Here is an 18,592-nt window from a genome sequence, read left to right as displayed (position 1 = left end):
TCTTAAAGTATAAAGAAAGCTATATATTTATATAGGTAGCTATATATATATATACTACATTTCTTAAAGTATAATATATATATATATATATATATTATATATATATATATATATATATATATATATATAATATATATATATATATATATATATATATATATATATATATATATATATATATATATATATATACACACACACACACACACACACACACACACACACACACACACACATACAACCGTTAACTTACATTTCTTAAAGTATAAAGAAAGCTATATATTTTTTTATGTGGATTTTTTTATATATAAGTATTATTGTAAAATATTATTACAATATTAAAATAATCCAGTTACGGCAATTTATATGAAAATGCACTGTCTCATTTTTTCTTTCAGGGACAGAGTTTGTGGTCGTTGAAGATTCTTCATGTTTGGATACCAATGCTATCATTCTGAAAGGAACTACTGTGCTCACATACAAGCCTCGACTTCTGGACAGGCCTTTCTCTGGCAGCCTAGCAGGCATTGAGGTAATGTCCTGGACATCTATGATTTTATAATATCCATGACACAAAAGAAAGGATTGTTTTGATTGGTTTGATGGTCAGATTTAATTTTTTTTTTATCTTTTGTTTCTCCCCTGATTAGGTATTCTCCTGTCGACTGGGGAGCGAACAGGAAACAGCTTTGTCTATCATTGATCCTGTCAATGTACAAATGGAGCTCTGTGGCAGCCCAACGTACCAGAGCAGTTCAGGACTCCTCGATGCCTTCAACATAGAGGACTTTCCACCTCTCTTGGAGGTCAGTATTGAGTTAAACTGAACCACAGGTCAGGATGAACTATAGGTGCACAATTTTAAATTTCGTTTCCCCCCCCAGATCCAGTTTCCAGCTCTAGACATCCGTCTTTCCTACAATGATGTGCAGCTTTTCCTGGCAATAGCTAAGTCCATTCCGACCACAGGATCTGCCGGCCCTTCAGACACTGCCGCTGAAGCTGAGAGTACAGCATCCACTGCCAGCACAGACACCCCCTCCAAAACAAAGGACAGCTTCAGGCAAAAGACAGAGGCTTTACTGGGTTTGTTCACTGATAAAAAAAAAAATCTATTTGAATATCTTAAACAGATAGTTCACCCAGAAATAAAAATATAGTCAAATGATAACCTTGTTGTGAAAAAGTGATATTTACTGAAAATATTGACATCCACTATAAAGAAGTGGCATTGTCCAAAGCATGAACACTGATTTGATCTGTGAAAATTTGTTTATTTTTTGGGTGAATAATCCCTTGAACTAAATATGTGAAGTCATTAAAAAACAGCTTTGCTGAAGTTAAATATTTCTTAAATTATTTAATTTTAGACGGACAGCTTAAACGGTTACAAGATCTTGGATTCAGAAGAGAAGACTGCAGACGGGCACTCATTCACTGTAAAGGTACCCCAGTGCAACTGTCTACCAAAATTGCAGAAAACACGTATGGGAATTGTGTGATTCGTTGTCTATATGTGGGTGTGTGTGTGTTGAATTACAGGTCAGTTGGACCAAGCTGCCACATGGCTATTGGAGAACGCAGAGAGCATGTCCGGCCGAAGCCGAACTGACTCAGACTCCAGCAGCCACTCGGCTCCTCCCCTATCTGGAGTGGAAGTGAAGGCCGAGAGCGTGTGTATCTGCTTCATCGATGACTGTCTAGACTGTGATGTCCCTCTGGCAGAGCTCACCTTCTCACGTGAGGAGGATTGCATTCTGTTATACTCCAAATGTCTATAATATACTGTAGACAGGAAGTTCTGTAGCAGCTTTTCTCCTCTGTCGCAGGTCTTTATGTTCTCCAGAGGATTGGGTCTATGCAGGAAGGCAAGGCTAGTTTCACTCTATCTGGAGATTATTACAACAGAGAATTTTCAGGTGAGATCTCAGTATTATGTGCCACCCTGGATCTCAGTACCTTCTCAAAATTAGTCAATCATTTCTACAGTTCAAATTAGGGGTGGAACGATTACTGGTTTGATGATAAATCATGATACAATTCCCCATGCTTAGTATTACCATTTCATATTTGAATTATCATTAAAACTGTATTTGATTACCACGATTTGAACAACTCATATACTCGATAAGGTATCTAGAATTATTTATGAAGCAGATAAAATACATATGATCATTTATTAATCATTTATCATTATGACTTAACCCCTTTCTTTATTTAAAGGCTGAAATGTGAGGTTTACCATTTTATGAAATTTTTTCAAAGCTTTATTTGAACATTTCGTACATGCTATTAGATAAACTGTTGTCAGTCATGTTGTCATTTAAAATCCGGACATCATTGGTAATGTTATTGTTTTAGTGTTTATGCAAACAAAGAGTAATTGTATATAGTGTTTGTTGAATTTAAATACAAAGCACAATTTATGTGTCAGTACTTTTTTGAACATTTCCAGCACATTTTAACAAAAATGTGATAATGCTGATAACCGTGCTAATTTAGGTCACTATAATCGTGATAAGAAGTGACCATATGGGTCATTTTCAAGTATTGAGTTGTAAACTAATTGTGAACTGAGTGTTAACTGTTCACTATGTATTTCTGTGTACATTCATAAGCACACACATTTGTGTCTGCCGGTCTTTAGGCTGGGAGCCATTCATCGAGCCTTGGCCATGTTTCCTGGACTGGCAGCGACAGGCGGCAGGCCGGCTCCATCCTCCTCGTCTGAAGATCGGAGTTGGGGCCAAGCAGAGGCTGGATGTCAACATCACCTCTGTCTTACTGGGTACATAGTCTGGGTCAAACACACTCATAGGCCTCCATGCTTTTCTCTAACTGTTTGCTTCCATATGTATGAGTGGTATGTTACTTCTGACACTCTGCTGTGGGCCTGTCGTTTTGACACACAGAGCAGTACAGCACCACCAAGACTTCATGGTTAGCAGATTACTGCAAGGAAGATGTGCAGTCACCACAGCCCTCCTCTGCCTTGTCTTGGATGGGATCATCAGTGGACCCCCCGTCTTTTGGCCAGAGTGAGTAGCAGCTGTTTACTTAACCTTAACCTTTCTTTCAGCTCTTAATAAAAGATGAACTGCACTGCAACACTTTGTGTTACACTGTGTCTTACATTAGATTAGATTAGATAATATACCTTATATATAATTTTTAAATCTGAAGTATGTAATTTTTGCTTCACAAGTGTCACCATATGTATATTATTGTTCAAAAGCTTGGGGTCAGTAAGATTTTTTTTTTTTTTTTATGTTTTTGAAAGATGTCCCTTATATTCACCACAATTGCATTAATCTGAGTGTAAGTGAAATATTATCACAATTTAAAGTAACTATTTTACAGTTTGATTTACTCCTGTGATATCAAAGCTGAATTTTCATCAGAAATCATTCTAATATTATTATTTGTTGTTTGATGTTCATTTTTTATTTTTTTTTATTTTGAATGTAGTTGTGCTTTTTGATATTTTTTTGGTAATTTTTTTTTTTTTTTTTTTTTTTTTAGTATTCTTTAATGAATAGATAGTTCAAACTAACAGCATTTATTTGTAATATAAATCTTTTCTTTTTTTTTTTTACTTTATTTATATAGCACAATACAACAATATTCTTTGACCATTGTGCCGTACAAATTTTGTAAAATCAAAATAATAAAACATCATAAAACATAGAGGAAAAACAAGCTCAGGACAACTCACATATTATATGCCTCTTCTAAAAGGTAGGGTTTAAGTTTTACTTTAAACAGAGATTCTATAGGGCTTATCCTAATAGATAAAGGTAGGCTGTTCCATAATTTGGAACTCTAATCTAAAACATACCAGCAACCAATGCAGAGAGAGTAAGACGGAGGTGATGTGCTCAAATTTACGTGTACCAGTAAGAAATCTAGCAGCTGCATTTTGGACTAATTGCAAGCGGTTCATATAGGATTGTTCAATACCTATATTAGGGGTGTTACGAATGTATTTAACAGAGAGAAAATGTGGAACGGATGCCTCACAGATACAAACAAGGTAAATAATGTTTTTTGTTTTGATTAAAAGATAGTTAAACATTAAACGTCAGCGAAACCCTAAGAACATTTTTTACAACGGTACTCTTATTATAACGTTAATTATCATAATAGGCTGTATATTAACTTATTGGGAGAAAACCGGTAGTTCTATGTGAAATTAGACATTGAGCACCCCCATATAGCCAAAATGGCATGATCGTAACACCTCTGCGAATATTCAACTGTGAGATTGGGAGTCGAATCAGGCTTCTGGAATCGAAGCATCGAATCGTCGATTATTCGGGGTCACCCCTAACCTATATAGATTGAATTGCAGTAGACCGAAGATATAGGCTAAATGCATGTATTACTCTCTTGAACTCAGCAGAAGGTAAAAAGCTTTTGACTTTGGCCAGTAGTCTCAACTACTGCAGTTACCTGCTTATCAAATAACAGAGCAGAGTCAAAAACAACACCTAAGTTTTTAATAGATGGTTTTACATAAGCAGCTAAGCTGCCCAACATATGATTTAAGCTGCTAGAGACAGCTAATGGTCCAAACACAATTGTCTTACTCTCGTTTAAGTTTAAGAAGTTTTTAGACATCCAAGCCTTAATGTCAGACAAACAGGCAATTAAAGCACACAGTCCACCATTATGCTTGATAGGCACATATATTTGAGTGTCGTCTGCATAACAATGAAATAATAAAACATCCATTTATATAAACAGAAAAATTTCAGTTGTTCAAATAGGATTTGAACCTTTTGTAACATAAATGTCCTTACTCTCACTTTTGATCAATTTAATGCATCCTCACCAAATAAAAGTATTAATTTCTTTAAAAAAGAAATAATATTTATTTATTTATTAATACTTATTTTATTAAATTTTTATTTTTCTTTAAAAATTATCAAACAGGGGTCCCAAACACACTCTGTATCTGAGAAATCAACCTAAAAACATTTACTTATAGTTAGTGTAATTGCAAAATAAGATTCTGATTTTTTTTATACATCAAAACACTTAAATCACACACTTTAATGTTTATCTTTTAAGTTAATGTTAATTATTTGAAACGGTACATCCATCAAATAAATGTATTTTAACATAAGTCACAGTTTGAATCAGGTTTAGTTACTTTTGAAATCTAGAAAATGTCCATTAACAACAAATATAAACATAAATCTTAAAATCATGTTGAATTAGTGACTAACAATGAACTGTTTTCAAAGTGCTTTTAGATAAGTTCACAGCATATACTATCAAGATGTGTGCGTTTCATTCTAACCTTGTCTTTGACCGTATGCGTCTCACCTCCTCTTCCCACAGCCTCCTAGCATGTCTCTTTCTCTTCTCTTCTCTTTTCCCTAACCCTTTCTCTCTGCTGTCAGGTCTTCCTCTTGTCTACCTTAGAACTAGAAGCTCTACCAGCTTGACTTGCCTCGAGCAGCAGATTCTTGCCCGAGGTACAGTTCATAGATGCGCAGCCAACTTTAGAGAAGTCAGAAGATTGTGTTTGGTGTTATAGAGCATAGGACAGCCTCTTTCTCTGGGTTCTGTGCTTTTGTTGTAGGCCTAACCCCTCATTTACCCCGTGCATTAACCCACAGCCATATATATTAAACCTGTTTTGTGTTAAATAGTGGTTTATGATCTTTTTCTTTGAATCATGCCTTCTTATTACAGAGTTAATGAATGTGTTGTGAAATTGTCACTGATGCCATTGATAGCCTTTCCTTTTTGTGCAATCTCTCCATTCTAAATCTAAATATGATTTGGGCTGTACTTTATGGAGGCACATTTCATGTTCATTTCCAGACAAAATGTTTTCAAAGTCAGTATTTGTTGCATAATACCTGATAGCTGGCCTAGTCCACAATCTTAATAGAAGCCTGTGGCTGATTTTATATTCATGCCATGTTTCAGCGGATATGAAGCTTTCCAAGAGGAGGCAGCCATTTGTGCCATATGCCTTACGCAATCATACTGGCTGCACAATGTGGTTTGCTACTCTCACTACCACACCAACCAGGTCAGAAGAGCGCATATATTATTCCTACAATATTTATTTGTATTTTATTTAATAGTTTGTATGAATGGTTGTTGTTTTTTGTGTGTAGAGTGGGTGTGTCTGTCTGAAGTAGTTATTGCTGGATATATGTTTTGTGTGGGTGTGGGTGGGATGGTTGGTACGACATCAGCCAGTGGAGAGAGGTGCTGCCAGGGGAGGAGATCCCATTTGAGTTTGAGGCCCGGGAAAAATTGCGACACAGGTAGCAGAAGGGTGTAATTGGCTTTGAATGTGCTAATGTTTGACAGCATTGTCTATCCTTGCATTGTCATGTCATGACAATTTCTAAATACGATGTAACTTGCAGACAATAGTTTCATAATAAACTTTCTGGAGAAAACCTGGCTTAAGTGTCATGTTCAGGGGCAGAGTTATGATAGAAACGGATTGTAACTATTCTCCAACTCTGGAATTGTTCATAGCCTAGAGGTTAAGACTTCTTGATCTCAGGCAGGGGTGACGGAGAAGAGATCACGGTCCTGCTCCATCAACATTTTACCCTTGAGCAAGGCAATCATCCAGGGTTGCCCCACATTTTGTATACTGTCGTTTTGGATTAGCTATGTTTGCCTGAAATTTAGCAGGCAAGATATTCAGGGAAAAAAATGTTGTGCTGAACTTGTTTTGATTCATCAGTTGTTTATTGGGTTGTGAAAACTGGCTGTTTGCTACCAGATAGTATTACTTATTTGCTATTATATAGACTCTTTATTATATATATTCATATTATATACTGTTTATTAATGTTTTAAAAGTAGCTTTTATTTTTATAGTTCAGTTTTCATTTTAATAGTTTAATTTTTAGTAATTTTGTTATGTACTTTGGTATTTTTATTATTATTATTATTATTATTTTAATGGTTTACAAAAAAATAGTTTTGATTTATTTAAATTTTAGTTAAATTTCACTTAGTAATTTTAGATATTCAACTTTTTAAAAAGGTTCAAAATGTTTCAAATTTTAGCTATAACAATAACAAAACTGCTACCAAAATGGAGACAAACTTAAAAGGAAGGTTTCTTAAGCAATATAATACTATGCACTGTTTAGTTGTTTTAATGTGACCAGAAATATTTGAATGTTTTTACTTGTTTTGGAGACAAACTTAAAAGGAAGGTTTCTTAAGCAATATAATACTATTATTTTATTTATTTATTTATTTTTCTGTTTGTCCTTCGTTTCACCTCTTTACTGATGATGTGCTCTGACCACAGACACACACATGAGCTGAAACTCCACCAGTTGCTGGTGCGTGTTGTAGGCTGGGAGCAGGTGAAGCCAGTGTCAGTGGACAAGGTTGGAGTCTTCTTCCGCTACGCTGCTCCTGATCGAAACAACCCCTCGAGCACTGTGAGTGGGTCGTTAATGGGTCATTATGTGGAAAAGTGTTTTCACCTTTTTTTTTTTTTTCTTCAATATTTGAACCACAAAACTCATCAGTAATTCATAAATGCATTATATTAGCGATTCTCTACATGCATTTTGAAGTCTTTGTCTTCTCTCATGGGTCTTTTTTTTAATTTTCTGCTCTGGTATTTCATCATTTTGAAATACAAAATCTTTTAGTAGTTCATAAAAAACGAAAATGCTTCATAAAAATGTAATGATATGGCTTTTCTAGGTTGGCAGCCCAATTAGCAGAACCAACATCATACACCCTCATGTATATGTAAGTGTTGGTGTCTCATAACATTTCACTAAATAATTCTAGAGTGTGTACACAGTCTATAATCTCTGTTCAGTTCTCAGCTTTGCCGCCTGTTCGAGTGGTTTTCTCTATCACTATGGAGGGCAGTGCACGTAAGGTCATTACGGTGCAGTCAGCACTCACAGTGAAGAATCGCCTTGAGGTTCCCATGGAAGTGCGACTAGACAGCCCTTCAGCTCCGGACAGTAAGCACACACCTTGTTGTCTATGATTTACCTGTGTTTATCAGCTATGAATCAAATTTTAATTGTTCACCTTCTATAGAACCTGTTGTCCTGCCACCCATCCTGCCTGGAGAGGCTTTGGCCATCCCTCTCCATCTGACCTCTTGGAGGCTTCAGGCGAGACCTAAAGGCTTGGGGTTGTTCTTCTGCAAAGTGCCTATCCATTGGACCACTGTGGAGCGGCCTGGTGAGGTCAGCAGCAGTAAGAGAGAGTGCCAGTCAGCAGACTTTGATGAACAGCTCAAGCGCAACTTCAGGTAAAACCAGGCTGATTGGAGAGAAACAAAATATCAAAGATGAATGAACATCAAGTTGTAAACACTTTTGTACTTTTTTAGGTTTTGTGTCGTCATTAAGAAAGAGAACTACCCCAATCAGCAGCCTGCCAAAACTGTGGCAGGAGGTACAAAGCAGATCTACCGCCAACCAGGTCACACCATCTATCTGCTGCCCACCCTAGTGCTGGCCAACCTTCTTCCCTGTGATCTGAACTACTACATTAAAGGGACCTCAATCAAAGGAACCATGCAACCAGGCAAAGAGGCAGTGCTGCATGCAGCAGACACGTCGCAAAATATAGAATTAGGTGAATTGGAGTACATGATAATTTATCACATATTTAGCGTAAATGTTGACCCCATTTGCTTTATGAATCCACATTTCTGTTGACGTAAAGCTTCATGAGTTTGCTGTTTGTTCTCAGGTGTGCTCCTGGAGAACTTTCCTATGTGTAAGGAGCTGCTCATCCCTCCCGGTACACAAAACTATGTGGTGCGCATGCGGTTATATGATGTCAACAAACGGCTGCTCTGCCTGACCATACGGATTGTTCTCAGAGCCCATGGAGCATTAAAAATCCTCATCTCTGCTTCCTATTGGCTTGTCAACAAGACTGGTATGCTTTCATATCTATGCATTGACTATAGGTTGATAGGGATAGTTCACCTTCAGTTTCTGGTCCCCTCTGACTTCCATAGCATGGAAAAAAACACTATGTAAATCAGGGTGACCAGCAACTGAATGTGAACTATCCCTTTAACCGAACACAACTGTGCTGCACCACATCTGTAATATTTTCATTGATTATTGTGTCTGCAGGGCTGCCTCTGATCTTCCGCCAGGACAATGGGAAAACAGATGCCGCTGGGCAGTTTGAGGAGCATGAGTTAGCCAGGAGTTTGAGCCCATTGCTCTTTTGCTACACTGACAAAGAGCAACCCAATATGTGAGTGCAAGAGAAGGGGAAAATCCAAAGTGTGTATTGTGTATTGTGTATTCCCACCATCCCCACCCATCAAATGCTTTTGTATATCTTATTTAATTAGCCTGCATAAATTCCAAAGCTAGAGTCATTTGTCCATGACCCAACATAGCAGAAATGTAATTTAACTACATAATTACCCTTTATTCTTTAAAGCTCTCTAAAGTCTTGTCTTCTTTGAACAGGTGCACCATGCGGATCGGTAAAGGGATCCACCCAGATGGTGTTCCAGGATGGTGCCAGGGTTTCTCTCTGGATGGGGGGAGTGGAGTGAGAGCAGTCAAAGTCATCCAACATGGTAACCGACCTGGACTCATCTACAATATAGGTAACAAGGAATGACTATCCTGTCTTTAAAAAAAGCATATTTTGCATTGTAGTATCTGCAAAGTCAGGGTTGTCTCATCCTGATGAGTTTAGCTCCAACTTGCTGCAACACACCTCGCTGGAAGTTTCTAGTAATCGTTAAGACATTGATTAGCTGGTTTGATTTTAAACTCTGCAGGAGTTTGGCCCCAGAAGAAGGACTGTACACCACTGTGCTTAGTTGATTTAATAATGTAATGTAATGTCTTATTATAGGAATAAATGTAAGAAAAGGGAAGGGGCGTTATCGTGACACACACATTGTGACCTTTGCTCCACGATACCTGCTTGACAATCGATCATCTCACAAGTTAGCCTTCTCTCAGCGGGAATTTGTCAGAGGAAAGGTGGGAATGCTTGTTTTAATTTATTTCTAATAAATCTTAAAAGACACAGCATAATAGCCAGTAATGTTTTGTTTGTTATGACAACCTGTTGTTTGTTTGTAGGGTACTGCAAATCCAGAGGGATATATCTCCACCCTGCCAGGCTCTAGTGTTGTATTCCACTGGCCCAGAAATGACTATGATCAGCTTCTCTGTGTCCGTCTCATGGATGTTCCCAATTGCACCTGGTCTGGAGGTTTTGAGGTCAACAAACCTAAATCCTTCCACATCAACATGAGGTACCAAATGCCATCAAATATGTTTAATCTATAGAGATGGCTGAGCAGAACAGAAAATGGCTAAGAGAGGAGTTCTCAATTTCACAGACATTTGTCTTCTCATTATGTGTTCCATAGGGACACTTTGGGAAACTGCTTCTTCCTCCGAGCTGAGATTGCTTTGAAAGGGGCAACATATCAAATCTCATTCAGTGACACTGACCAGCTGCCCCCACCTTTCCGTATAGATAACATCTCTGAGGTAAGTCCTTAGAGAGTACACATTATCAAGTATTGTAAGGCTGTAGAATGGTTCAGGAGATTTGAGACTAAAGAGTATCGCTAAGATGACCTGGCCAGGACTTGAACCCAGGTCACCCAAGAGCATCTTGGCTCAATTTGTCAAAACACATGAATAAGAATGCAGTGCAAACTACAATCTCAAACCTAAATCATATAAGAAACTGAAGTGCAGCTCTTGATTTTCAGAAATGTCAGTTTTGCTCAAGGGAGACTTGGGTTCTGTTTGTGCCTCTGACATCTTAAAATAACTATTATCAAGAAAATATTATTTGGCAGGGGCCGTCATGCTTGTCATGTGACACAGCAGCCGCAATAGCACTGTATAACTGATATAGGCTTGTGTCTTGTTTATTTTTTCCATTTTATTTGAAATATTCCCAAATGTGTTAACTATATCATGAAATATCTCGATTCTCAAATGTGTAAGTAAATGCATTTTGCACCTTTATAGATTATGTTAGTTGATCTATAATTGGCGATGGGCAAAGTAGCATAATAGTGTAATCTATTAACCATGCATAAAAACCCGTCTTTTTACTTAAGTACCAGATATTGGTGTCATGCCATAAAATATTTTTAATACAACTAACTTTGCATTTAATGTGAATTTAATAAAAACATTGTAAGTTACTAATTATAACTCTTTCCTTGTACAGAAAGAGAGCAAAGATTTACATTATCAAAGAACATTATCAATTTCAATTCAATTTCAATTTAAGTGTTCTTTATTGACATGACAAAAACTATACATTTGTATTGCCAAAGCAATTGCAGCTAGGCTGCTTACAAATAGTGCACATATGTATTAACAGAAATTATCTCTGTCACTATCAATTATCACATTATCACTGACTGCAGTCTAGCCAGAGTTCAAGCAGTCTCGTAAACTCTCATTAAAATCACTGAAGCAGTTAATTACACTATGAAATGAATATCTTACTTACATTCGTACGCACTTCTGCACTTTGTTGTTTCTGATGAGAAAATTCGGCAGAGAGCAGAATTCAGCCAGCGAGCGTGCGCACTGAACGAAACACCGGCGTTTCAGTGATGACTCATCTGAACGCCTCTGATTGGCAGCTGCATTCATAAGCTCAACACAATTGTGTGTGATTGGTTTTAACGCACAGACCTGTAAAAACGTGTCTGGCTCTGCCGCAGTCAGCGAATTTAGATTTGGGGGTGAATTCGAAATGGCTTTTTTGCCCCTTTGAAGGGCACTTCGGGAAGGGGATGACATTTGTAGGCATGTTCCGAAAGTGAACAACTGAATCCCTTCGCGAAGGGCCCTTCCAGAAATCTGTTAACGAAGGGAGCATGCGATTTTCAATTCACGGAAGTGATTTCCATTTGTGATCATGTGATCTTCGGTTAGGAGATCTTGCGATGCTTTTTAAAGCAAAATTGGGGTTGATTTAGAGTTTACATACAAACATAAAAAAAATAGGCTGATTAAATTTGTCTATTTGAATGTAAGACAAAATATTTTTCGGCAGTGATAGAAATATGATTTAAGACAGTAGTGCAAGCAAGTGTAGTTTGGAAAAGTTTAACAGTATTTTTTGCAACAACTGATGGAGTGCTGCACGCATGCGCAGCGTTGTCAAGGTAACATTTGGTCAGTCATTCCCTTTGCCAAGGGAGTTCCAAATGCTTACACGAGACAGTAATGCCCTACACCCTTCAAAGAATACACTTCAAGGGCTCTGCCCTTTGACAGGAGTAGGGCATAGGGATGCCCACTTCCATTTGGAATTCGCCATTGAATTTAGCAGCTGGTGATGGTTTACTTTTTTTCCATTACTGCCACCCACAGGACAAACTGCGCATTGCACCCAAAATTGTCTTGTGAGATACAAATTTAGGAGGGCCAGAGCAGGGGCCAAGCTTGTTGACGGGCACTGCCCCCAACCCCCATCCCCCCCACCCCCAACCACACTCTTTATAAAAGTGCTTCATTATTCCAGCATGTTCTTTGTTCCCTGAAAACAATAAGGTTTAAAGATGCCAACATTCAGAGAAATTCAGTTGTTTTCCCAGGTCCATGGTCAGCTGCCATTTCTGCTATGTTATTTGCTTTATTCAAGCTGGTGGATAACTTTGAGAATTTCTACTTCTGGTATCTTGGCATTGCAGTGTAGATGGTTCTGCAATGGTCATGCCACCAGCTTATTGTACCATTTGCACATTTTCTCTACAGACTTCTCCTTAACATATATCCTCTTTACTTCAGGTGCCTATCCAGTTCTGGCAACATGGAGTAGCTGATATCAGGCTACACACAGAAGTAAAAGCTGGGGCGGTTCTGGACTATGCCTGCGATGAACCCATTCTTCAACCCTACATCACCCTCACTGTGAAGGGCGCTGGATCCTCCGAGGTTACTGCTGACATGAACTTCTTCAGAGAATATAACAAGCTCTACTACGAGAACTTCATCTACATTGCTGCATCCTTCACATTCTCAGAGTGAGTTCTCAACCTCTAAACTTCCAAATAGCTTAATCATCCTTGAAATTGGCAATCTGACCAATTTCAAGAACAGGGTTTTTCCAGGCTCAAAATGGGGTGGAGTTGGTACCATCCTGATCAAGTCCACATATTGTACCCACCCTTCAACTGGCTGAAACAAATACTTTTTACACACAACGTATTTTATGTGTTCTAAAAATTAGATGATTGAAGAAAATGACAATAATCAAATTATATTTTACAAAAACAAACCATGTTGAACCATAACCTTTTCACTGGTGATAAAAATTTCTAGCTGTCCCCCCAAGAGTGATTTTTTTTTTTTAGGCGACCGTTTTTTTTTTTTTTTTTTTTGTGATAAAAATTTCTAGGACGCGTCATGCTTGTCACGTGACACAGCCAAAGCGCCAAAGCAGTTTGATAACCTCTGATTGTGATCTAATGTGGATTTTGGTGATTATAATGTTGCAATAACTTAGTTGTAGCCTTATACTCAGCTAATTGCTACACCTGCTTAGCATTCCTCATGTAAACATTCTTTATTGTTATGAAAATACCCCAAATCTCATAAACATCACATGCAAACCATATACTGTGGTGATTGCATGTTTATTAGCTTCATGTTTCGAGTGTAGAACAGAACAGTACGTGGAAGTGTAATGGATGTTCTTCATCGGAAGAGACCGTGAGGGTTATATACGCATAATATGAGTGATATATGAGTAGCGAATGAGCTTCCTCTCCGAGTCATAACAGCGATCTTGGAAGAGAAAACATACTGAGACTGCTGGAAGCAGCTAATGCTCATCAGATTGTGTAAATCAGTGGAAAATTAATCGAAATGATGATTCTGTGTAAAGAAATATAAAGTAAATGTCTAAAGATATAAATTTTTCTTCAAATATGCAAACCTCAGGACCTAATGGATGCTGTTCAGTGATGCTTGCACGTCACTGCCTGCCTGAGTTTTGTCAGAAGCCAGAGGCAACACAAAATTCGGTCAGCTCATAATTCTCTATGCAGGAAAAACCCTGAAGAAGATATCTTTCCACTGGCTGTCACACTCGAGTATTACCTCTATAAACTGATGTTTGTAAATGTAAGTAAATATTCACTTGATTTGATAACAGGGATGCAGGAAAGAGGCCAGTGGGGAAGAAACGGGTGGTCGGCTGTGCTGAACTGGTGCTGGATGTGGAGACGAAAACACAGAGAGTCATCCTGAAGAAAAAGGTCAGCTTGTGTTCTTCCTCAGCCATCTATCTGCCAGTTTCCAACTATAGTTTGTTCTCAACGGTTCTCACATTTCTTTATCTTTTCAGGAGCCTGGAAAGCGCTCCCAGCTTTGGCGGATGACAGGAACAGGAATGCTCTGTCATGAGGGCTCATCTCCTCCGCAGAGCAAACCTTCTCAGCCTCGACCCCTCAGTTCATCTTTAGTGCTTGACATTGCTGGACTGGCTGCAGTGACAGACAACAGGTTACCTAAATGCTTCATAGCACAACAAAGGACAACTTGTGCTTATTTTAAGCTTGTTCTTGTCCCTGTATAGAGTAAACATTATCATGGTGTCATTTCTCACATATCTTGTATTTCTTTTTTAGCTATGAGCCTCTGATGTTGAGACGGCCAGACAGCCGCCGCAGTACCACCCAGACATGGCACTTCAGCTCTGGCATGTTGACCTGTGGTTTACCCAGACTAGTCGTCCAGGTCTGTCCCTCTTTCATCTGATTTTTTTGCTCCTCAATGGCTATTTTCAGTATTAAACAATCTGTGCCTCTTTAAAAATCTATATGTGATGATTTAGGTAAGAGGGGGAGTGTCTGGGCTATATGATGGTGCTGAGGTGGTATTGGGACCAGACTCTGGTGTTATGGAACCGTTACCAGAGCAACAGTTTATCAACCAGAAAATGAGACCTGGCTCAGGGGTTCTGTCTGTACAGGTCCTGCCTGATGGGCCAACTCGAGTACTGCAGGTAAGACTCCCCGTTGTTATTAGGGTAAGACACTCTTATCGTTACTAAAGGACATGGTTGCGGCAGCATATCATCTGAAACCATATGAAATGGAATCAGTTCCTATCTTTCTTTCACACTTTCTAATATAATAAGAAGCTGCATACCTCATTTCAGATCAGTGACTTCAGCCAACGGCGCATGAATAGATCCTCTCCCAGCACAGAGGAAGACCAGAATAAAGAGAGCGCTCTTAAGAAAGTTCCTGAGGAGGAGCTTGAGGTAAAAACCATGTGTCTGTTTGTCCAGCAGATGGATTGATGTAGAATTTTACATTGATTGTGTTTCCAGTAAAAATAGAATTAGCACAGGGTTACCAAATACTGAGCTAGGAAGTTAGGATGTCCTAATCATGCCTTTATGTGTAGGTATTGGTGAACCTAGAGGAAGGCGTGGGCCTGTCACTGGTGAATAAGCTCCCTGAAGAGCTAGTTTTTGCCACTCTGTCTGGCATTGAAGTGCACTTCACCCACACCGCTGCGAGCCAGATGCTGGAGCTCACAGTGAAAGACATTCAGGTAAGGAGCCACAGACCAAAACATACTTCTCCAATGTGTGTGAATTTCTCACTTTGGATTAGGGAAGAGTCAAGATGGTTGACCGGTTAGTAAGGTTGACTATCTAGATTCTTGCTCATCTGCCATATTTATGACCATCAGCTGGGCAAATTAATGGCTGTTAATACAAAAACACATCAACAGAGATGCCAAGAAAACACATTGTTCATTGGATTTAATCCATCCATACCAGGTCCCAGAAAACACTTTTATAGATTTCAGTTAGTACAGACCCTACCAAATCTAATATTTGTGGACCTATATATTTAACGCGTAATCCATGTCTTTATACCGCCATTCCTTATTTATTGGCACTATATACAGAGATGGATTGTGAGTGAGCTGCCTTAGCAAACTTCAATTAAGAAACTTCAGCCAAGTTTAATCCTGTAGTCAGGCATGACAGCTGCCAAAGGCTCATTCTCAAGCAAAAACATTTCTGACAGACATGTCTTTATTCTCTCATCAATTTCAGGTGGACAACCAGCTCCTGGGCACCACTCACCCTGTTATGCTGTGTGTGACTCCAGGCTCCAGTGAAAATTCTGCAGTGGACTCAGGCTGTGCTTTGCAGGTCAACTCTGTTAAAGTGCCCAGCAGTCTTATGCTCACAGATCTTTATAAGGTAAAACCAACTTACTGTACGGACTCACTTTCTCTCCAAAACTGCTTCAGGCCTATCTGTACATCATCTTTTGACCACGGGAGTTTGACTGTAGATTTTACTCTCTGCCTTACAGCATCTGATGGTCACAGCCCACCGCTATACTGTCATCATTGAGGAGAAGCTCTTAATGAAACTGCTCATATTCTTTGGCTACGGTCAGACAGAGGGAGGTGTGTAGTTAGTATCCCGCTGGTGTGCAGAATGGGGAATGTACCTCATTATGCCCTGCAAACAACTGTCCATGATTTTGTGTTTCAGAGGTGGAGAAGCTGGATGAGAACCTTTATGAGAAAACAAATGAAGATGCAGGAACTCCAAAGCGTTATTATTTTGAGAACTTGAAAATCAGTCTTCCTCAGGTCAAGCTGAGTGTCTTCACCTCTCACAAGTTGCCCCCTGACCTTAAGGTACAAGAGCCACAGTAGAATCAGCTGGACATACAGAGTATCAGTGCTTCACTGGATGCAGTTCTTTTGTGTGAAGTTTACATTTTATTACAATGTGGTAGTCTGTAGCATAATTAGGCAATGTTCTGCACAGGCTTTAAAGGGAACCCTTGGATTCCCACTCATTCGGTTTGAGGATGCAATCATTAACATGTACCCCTACACTCGAGTCCATCCCTATGAGACGCAGGAGATGATCATCAATGACATCCTCAAGCACTTCAAAGAGGTCATAAACATTCTTCATTCTGAATTGCTATATGTTGCGGTTTAAGTTCTCAATGTTTGCATCACCACTATGTGATTTCAGTAGCTCTTCGTCCTACATCTTCTTTCTTTGTCTTTTTATAGGAGCTTATCAGTCAGGCAGCTCAGATCCTGGGCTCAGTGGACTTCCTGGGTAACCCCATGGGCCTACTGAATGATGTTACTGAGGGTATGAATGAACTTTTCAAGTATGGCAACGTTGGAGGACTCATCCGCAGTGTTACACATGGTGTTTCCAACTCAGCTGCCAAGGTAGCAAAAGTTCACATTCTTCCTGTCGTCTTCACCGGTCCGTCTAAGGGGCCATTCACATGTTGTGTCTTTAGCATGATCAAGGTTTTTTTTATTTTTTTTTTATTTTTTTTAATGTAGACGCACGGCAAGTACACTCATGATAGAAGCGATGCGGTCACGATGCTCATGGGTTGTGACGCACTCGTTGTTTCAGACACATATACACCACAGCGAGGAGAAAACATTTCAGCTTTTCTGAATGCCACAAGCCCACCACACGTCATCTGACAGGAACCAACCAATCAGCCTCACTCTCTCCTTAACATTTAAATCTCAGCCAAGATAGAGGAACAGCTGATCATAGCTGTACACGGATAGATTTTAATTTTTTTCTAGTAGTAGAGCTACTGCAGGCGTTTACGGTGCTGGAAATACATTTATCCTGTGCTAAAACTTCCGCGTCATTTGAGGTTCTGGATATTGGTTTATTGTTATGATATAGATTCGGCTTCTTTTTTTGCATGCACATGTTGTCTGTTTTGTGACGTTGTATTATATATGATAAAGTCCATCTGTTCAGCTGCAAAGTACCAGAGCAGTAACCACAAGACAGGGATTCACTGGCTGCGAGGCCAAGTCATAATGAGAAAAAAACAAGAGAACGAATTGTCCTCTGCAGTCGGGTCTGTTCAAATGTAAATTAGAAGCTGAAGTTGTTTATTTCTCAGACTTTTTTATTGAATATGTTTTTGAAGAACCATCCAAGCAGTCTGCCTGAGCAGGAACACTAGAACAAGCCACATGTTGTCCTTTGATGATTTCCAGGGAAAGAATGGGAACAGCATTGAAAGGTCAGATGCACATGATGTTCACTGGCAAAGCAATCTGACCTGGTTTTTAACCTAATATGCATGGGAGAGGTGAAGGTTCAGTCAGTTTATTAGTTTTGGTCTCCTTGTGTAAACAGGCAGGTTTCTGCATGTTTACAGAATCAGGGAACACCAGCATTTAATTCTTTCGTCAGAATAAAAGTTGACTATTAGCCCTGGAACAATCTCATGTCCGTTGTAAGTTTATGAGGCTCTTAGTGTTGAGCTTGAGCAGATGGACTCTGATTAATGAGCTTAAAAGCTAATTTGCTCATGGCCATACTGTGTGAATGTGTAAACTCATATGTGGCTGCAGTTGTGTGTGGTCAGACCTGACCCTACACTTCATGTCCTGCAGCCAGCTCTCAGCATGTCTGTCTGACAGGCTATTGCACCACGTCCTTCATTGGCAGCCAGCTCACTGTCAGACAGAGCTTTGTGTGCTTTTCCCTCTGTGCTCTCATTACTTTCCTTCCAGCCACACTGGGCAAGCTCATGCCAAAA

The 18,592-nt window shown here is 39.1% G+C and overlaps 1 protein-coding gene across 1 annotated transcript in view; it reads left to right on the top strand.

Moving 5' to 3' along the window:
• LOC109061730 (vacuolar protein sorting-associated protein 13D-like) overlaps nt 1–18,592 on the top strand; it is a 45,649-nt gene that overhangs the window by 15,826 nt on the left and 11,231 nt on the right. Inside the window, 34 exon segments of the mRNA XM_042713101.1 lie at nt 399–532; nt 651–806; nt 885–1,086; nt 1,371–1,445; nt 1,543–1,740; nt 1,830–1,919; nt 2,648–2,788; nt 2,913–3,038; nt 5,409–5,483; nt 5,944–6,049; nt 6,138–6,290; nt 7,304–7,439; nt 7,711–7,758; nt 7,832–7,982; nt 8,062–8,278; nt 8,360–8,607; nt 8,725–8,916; nt 9,120–9,246; nt 9,468–9,610; nt 9,865–9,995; nt 10,098–10,273; nt 10,391–10,514; nt 12,789–13,024; nt 14,158–14,260; nt 14,350–14,507; nt 14,633–14,741; nt 14,839–15,009; nt 15,166–15,270; nt 15,417–15,566; nt 16,081–16,230; nt 16,346–16,442; nt 16,531–16,679; nt 16,813–16,947; nt 17,070–17,237. Of these exon segments, the coding sequence (XP_042569035.1) occupies nt 399–532; nt 651–806; nt 885–1,086; nt 1,371–1,445; nt 1,543–1,740; nt 1,830–1,919; nt 2,648–2,788; nt 2,913–3,038; nt 5,409–5,483; nt 5,944–6,049; nt 6,138–6,290; nt 7,304–7,439; nt 7,711–7,758; nt 7,832–7,982; nt 8,062–8,278; nt 8,360–8,607; nt 8,725–8,916; nt 9,120–9,246; nt 9,468–9,610; nt 9,865–9,995; nt 10,098–10,273; nt 10,391–10,514; nt 12,789–13,024; nt 14,158–14,260; nt 14,350–14,507; nt 14,633–14,741; nt 14,839–15,009; nt 15,166–15,270; nt 15,417–15,566; nt 16,081–16,230; nt 16,346–16,442; nt 16,531–16,679; nt 16,813–16,947; nt 17,070–17,237 (4,880 nt within the window).

Source organism: Cyprinus carpio, chromosome A23 (genome assembly GCF_018340385.1).
Source record: "Cyprinus carpio isolate SPL01 chromosome A23, ASM1834038v1, whole genome shotgun sequence".
Lineage (NCBI taxonomy): Eukaryota > Metazoa > Chordata > Actinopteri > Cypriniformes > Cyprinidae > Cyprinus > Cyprinus carpio.
Note: the sequence above shows the minus strand (reverse complement) of the source record. Positions and strands in the feature narration are given on the sequence as shown.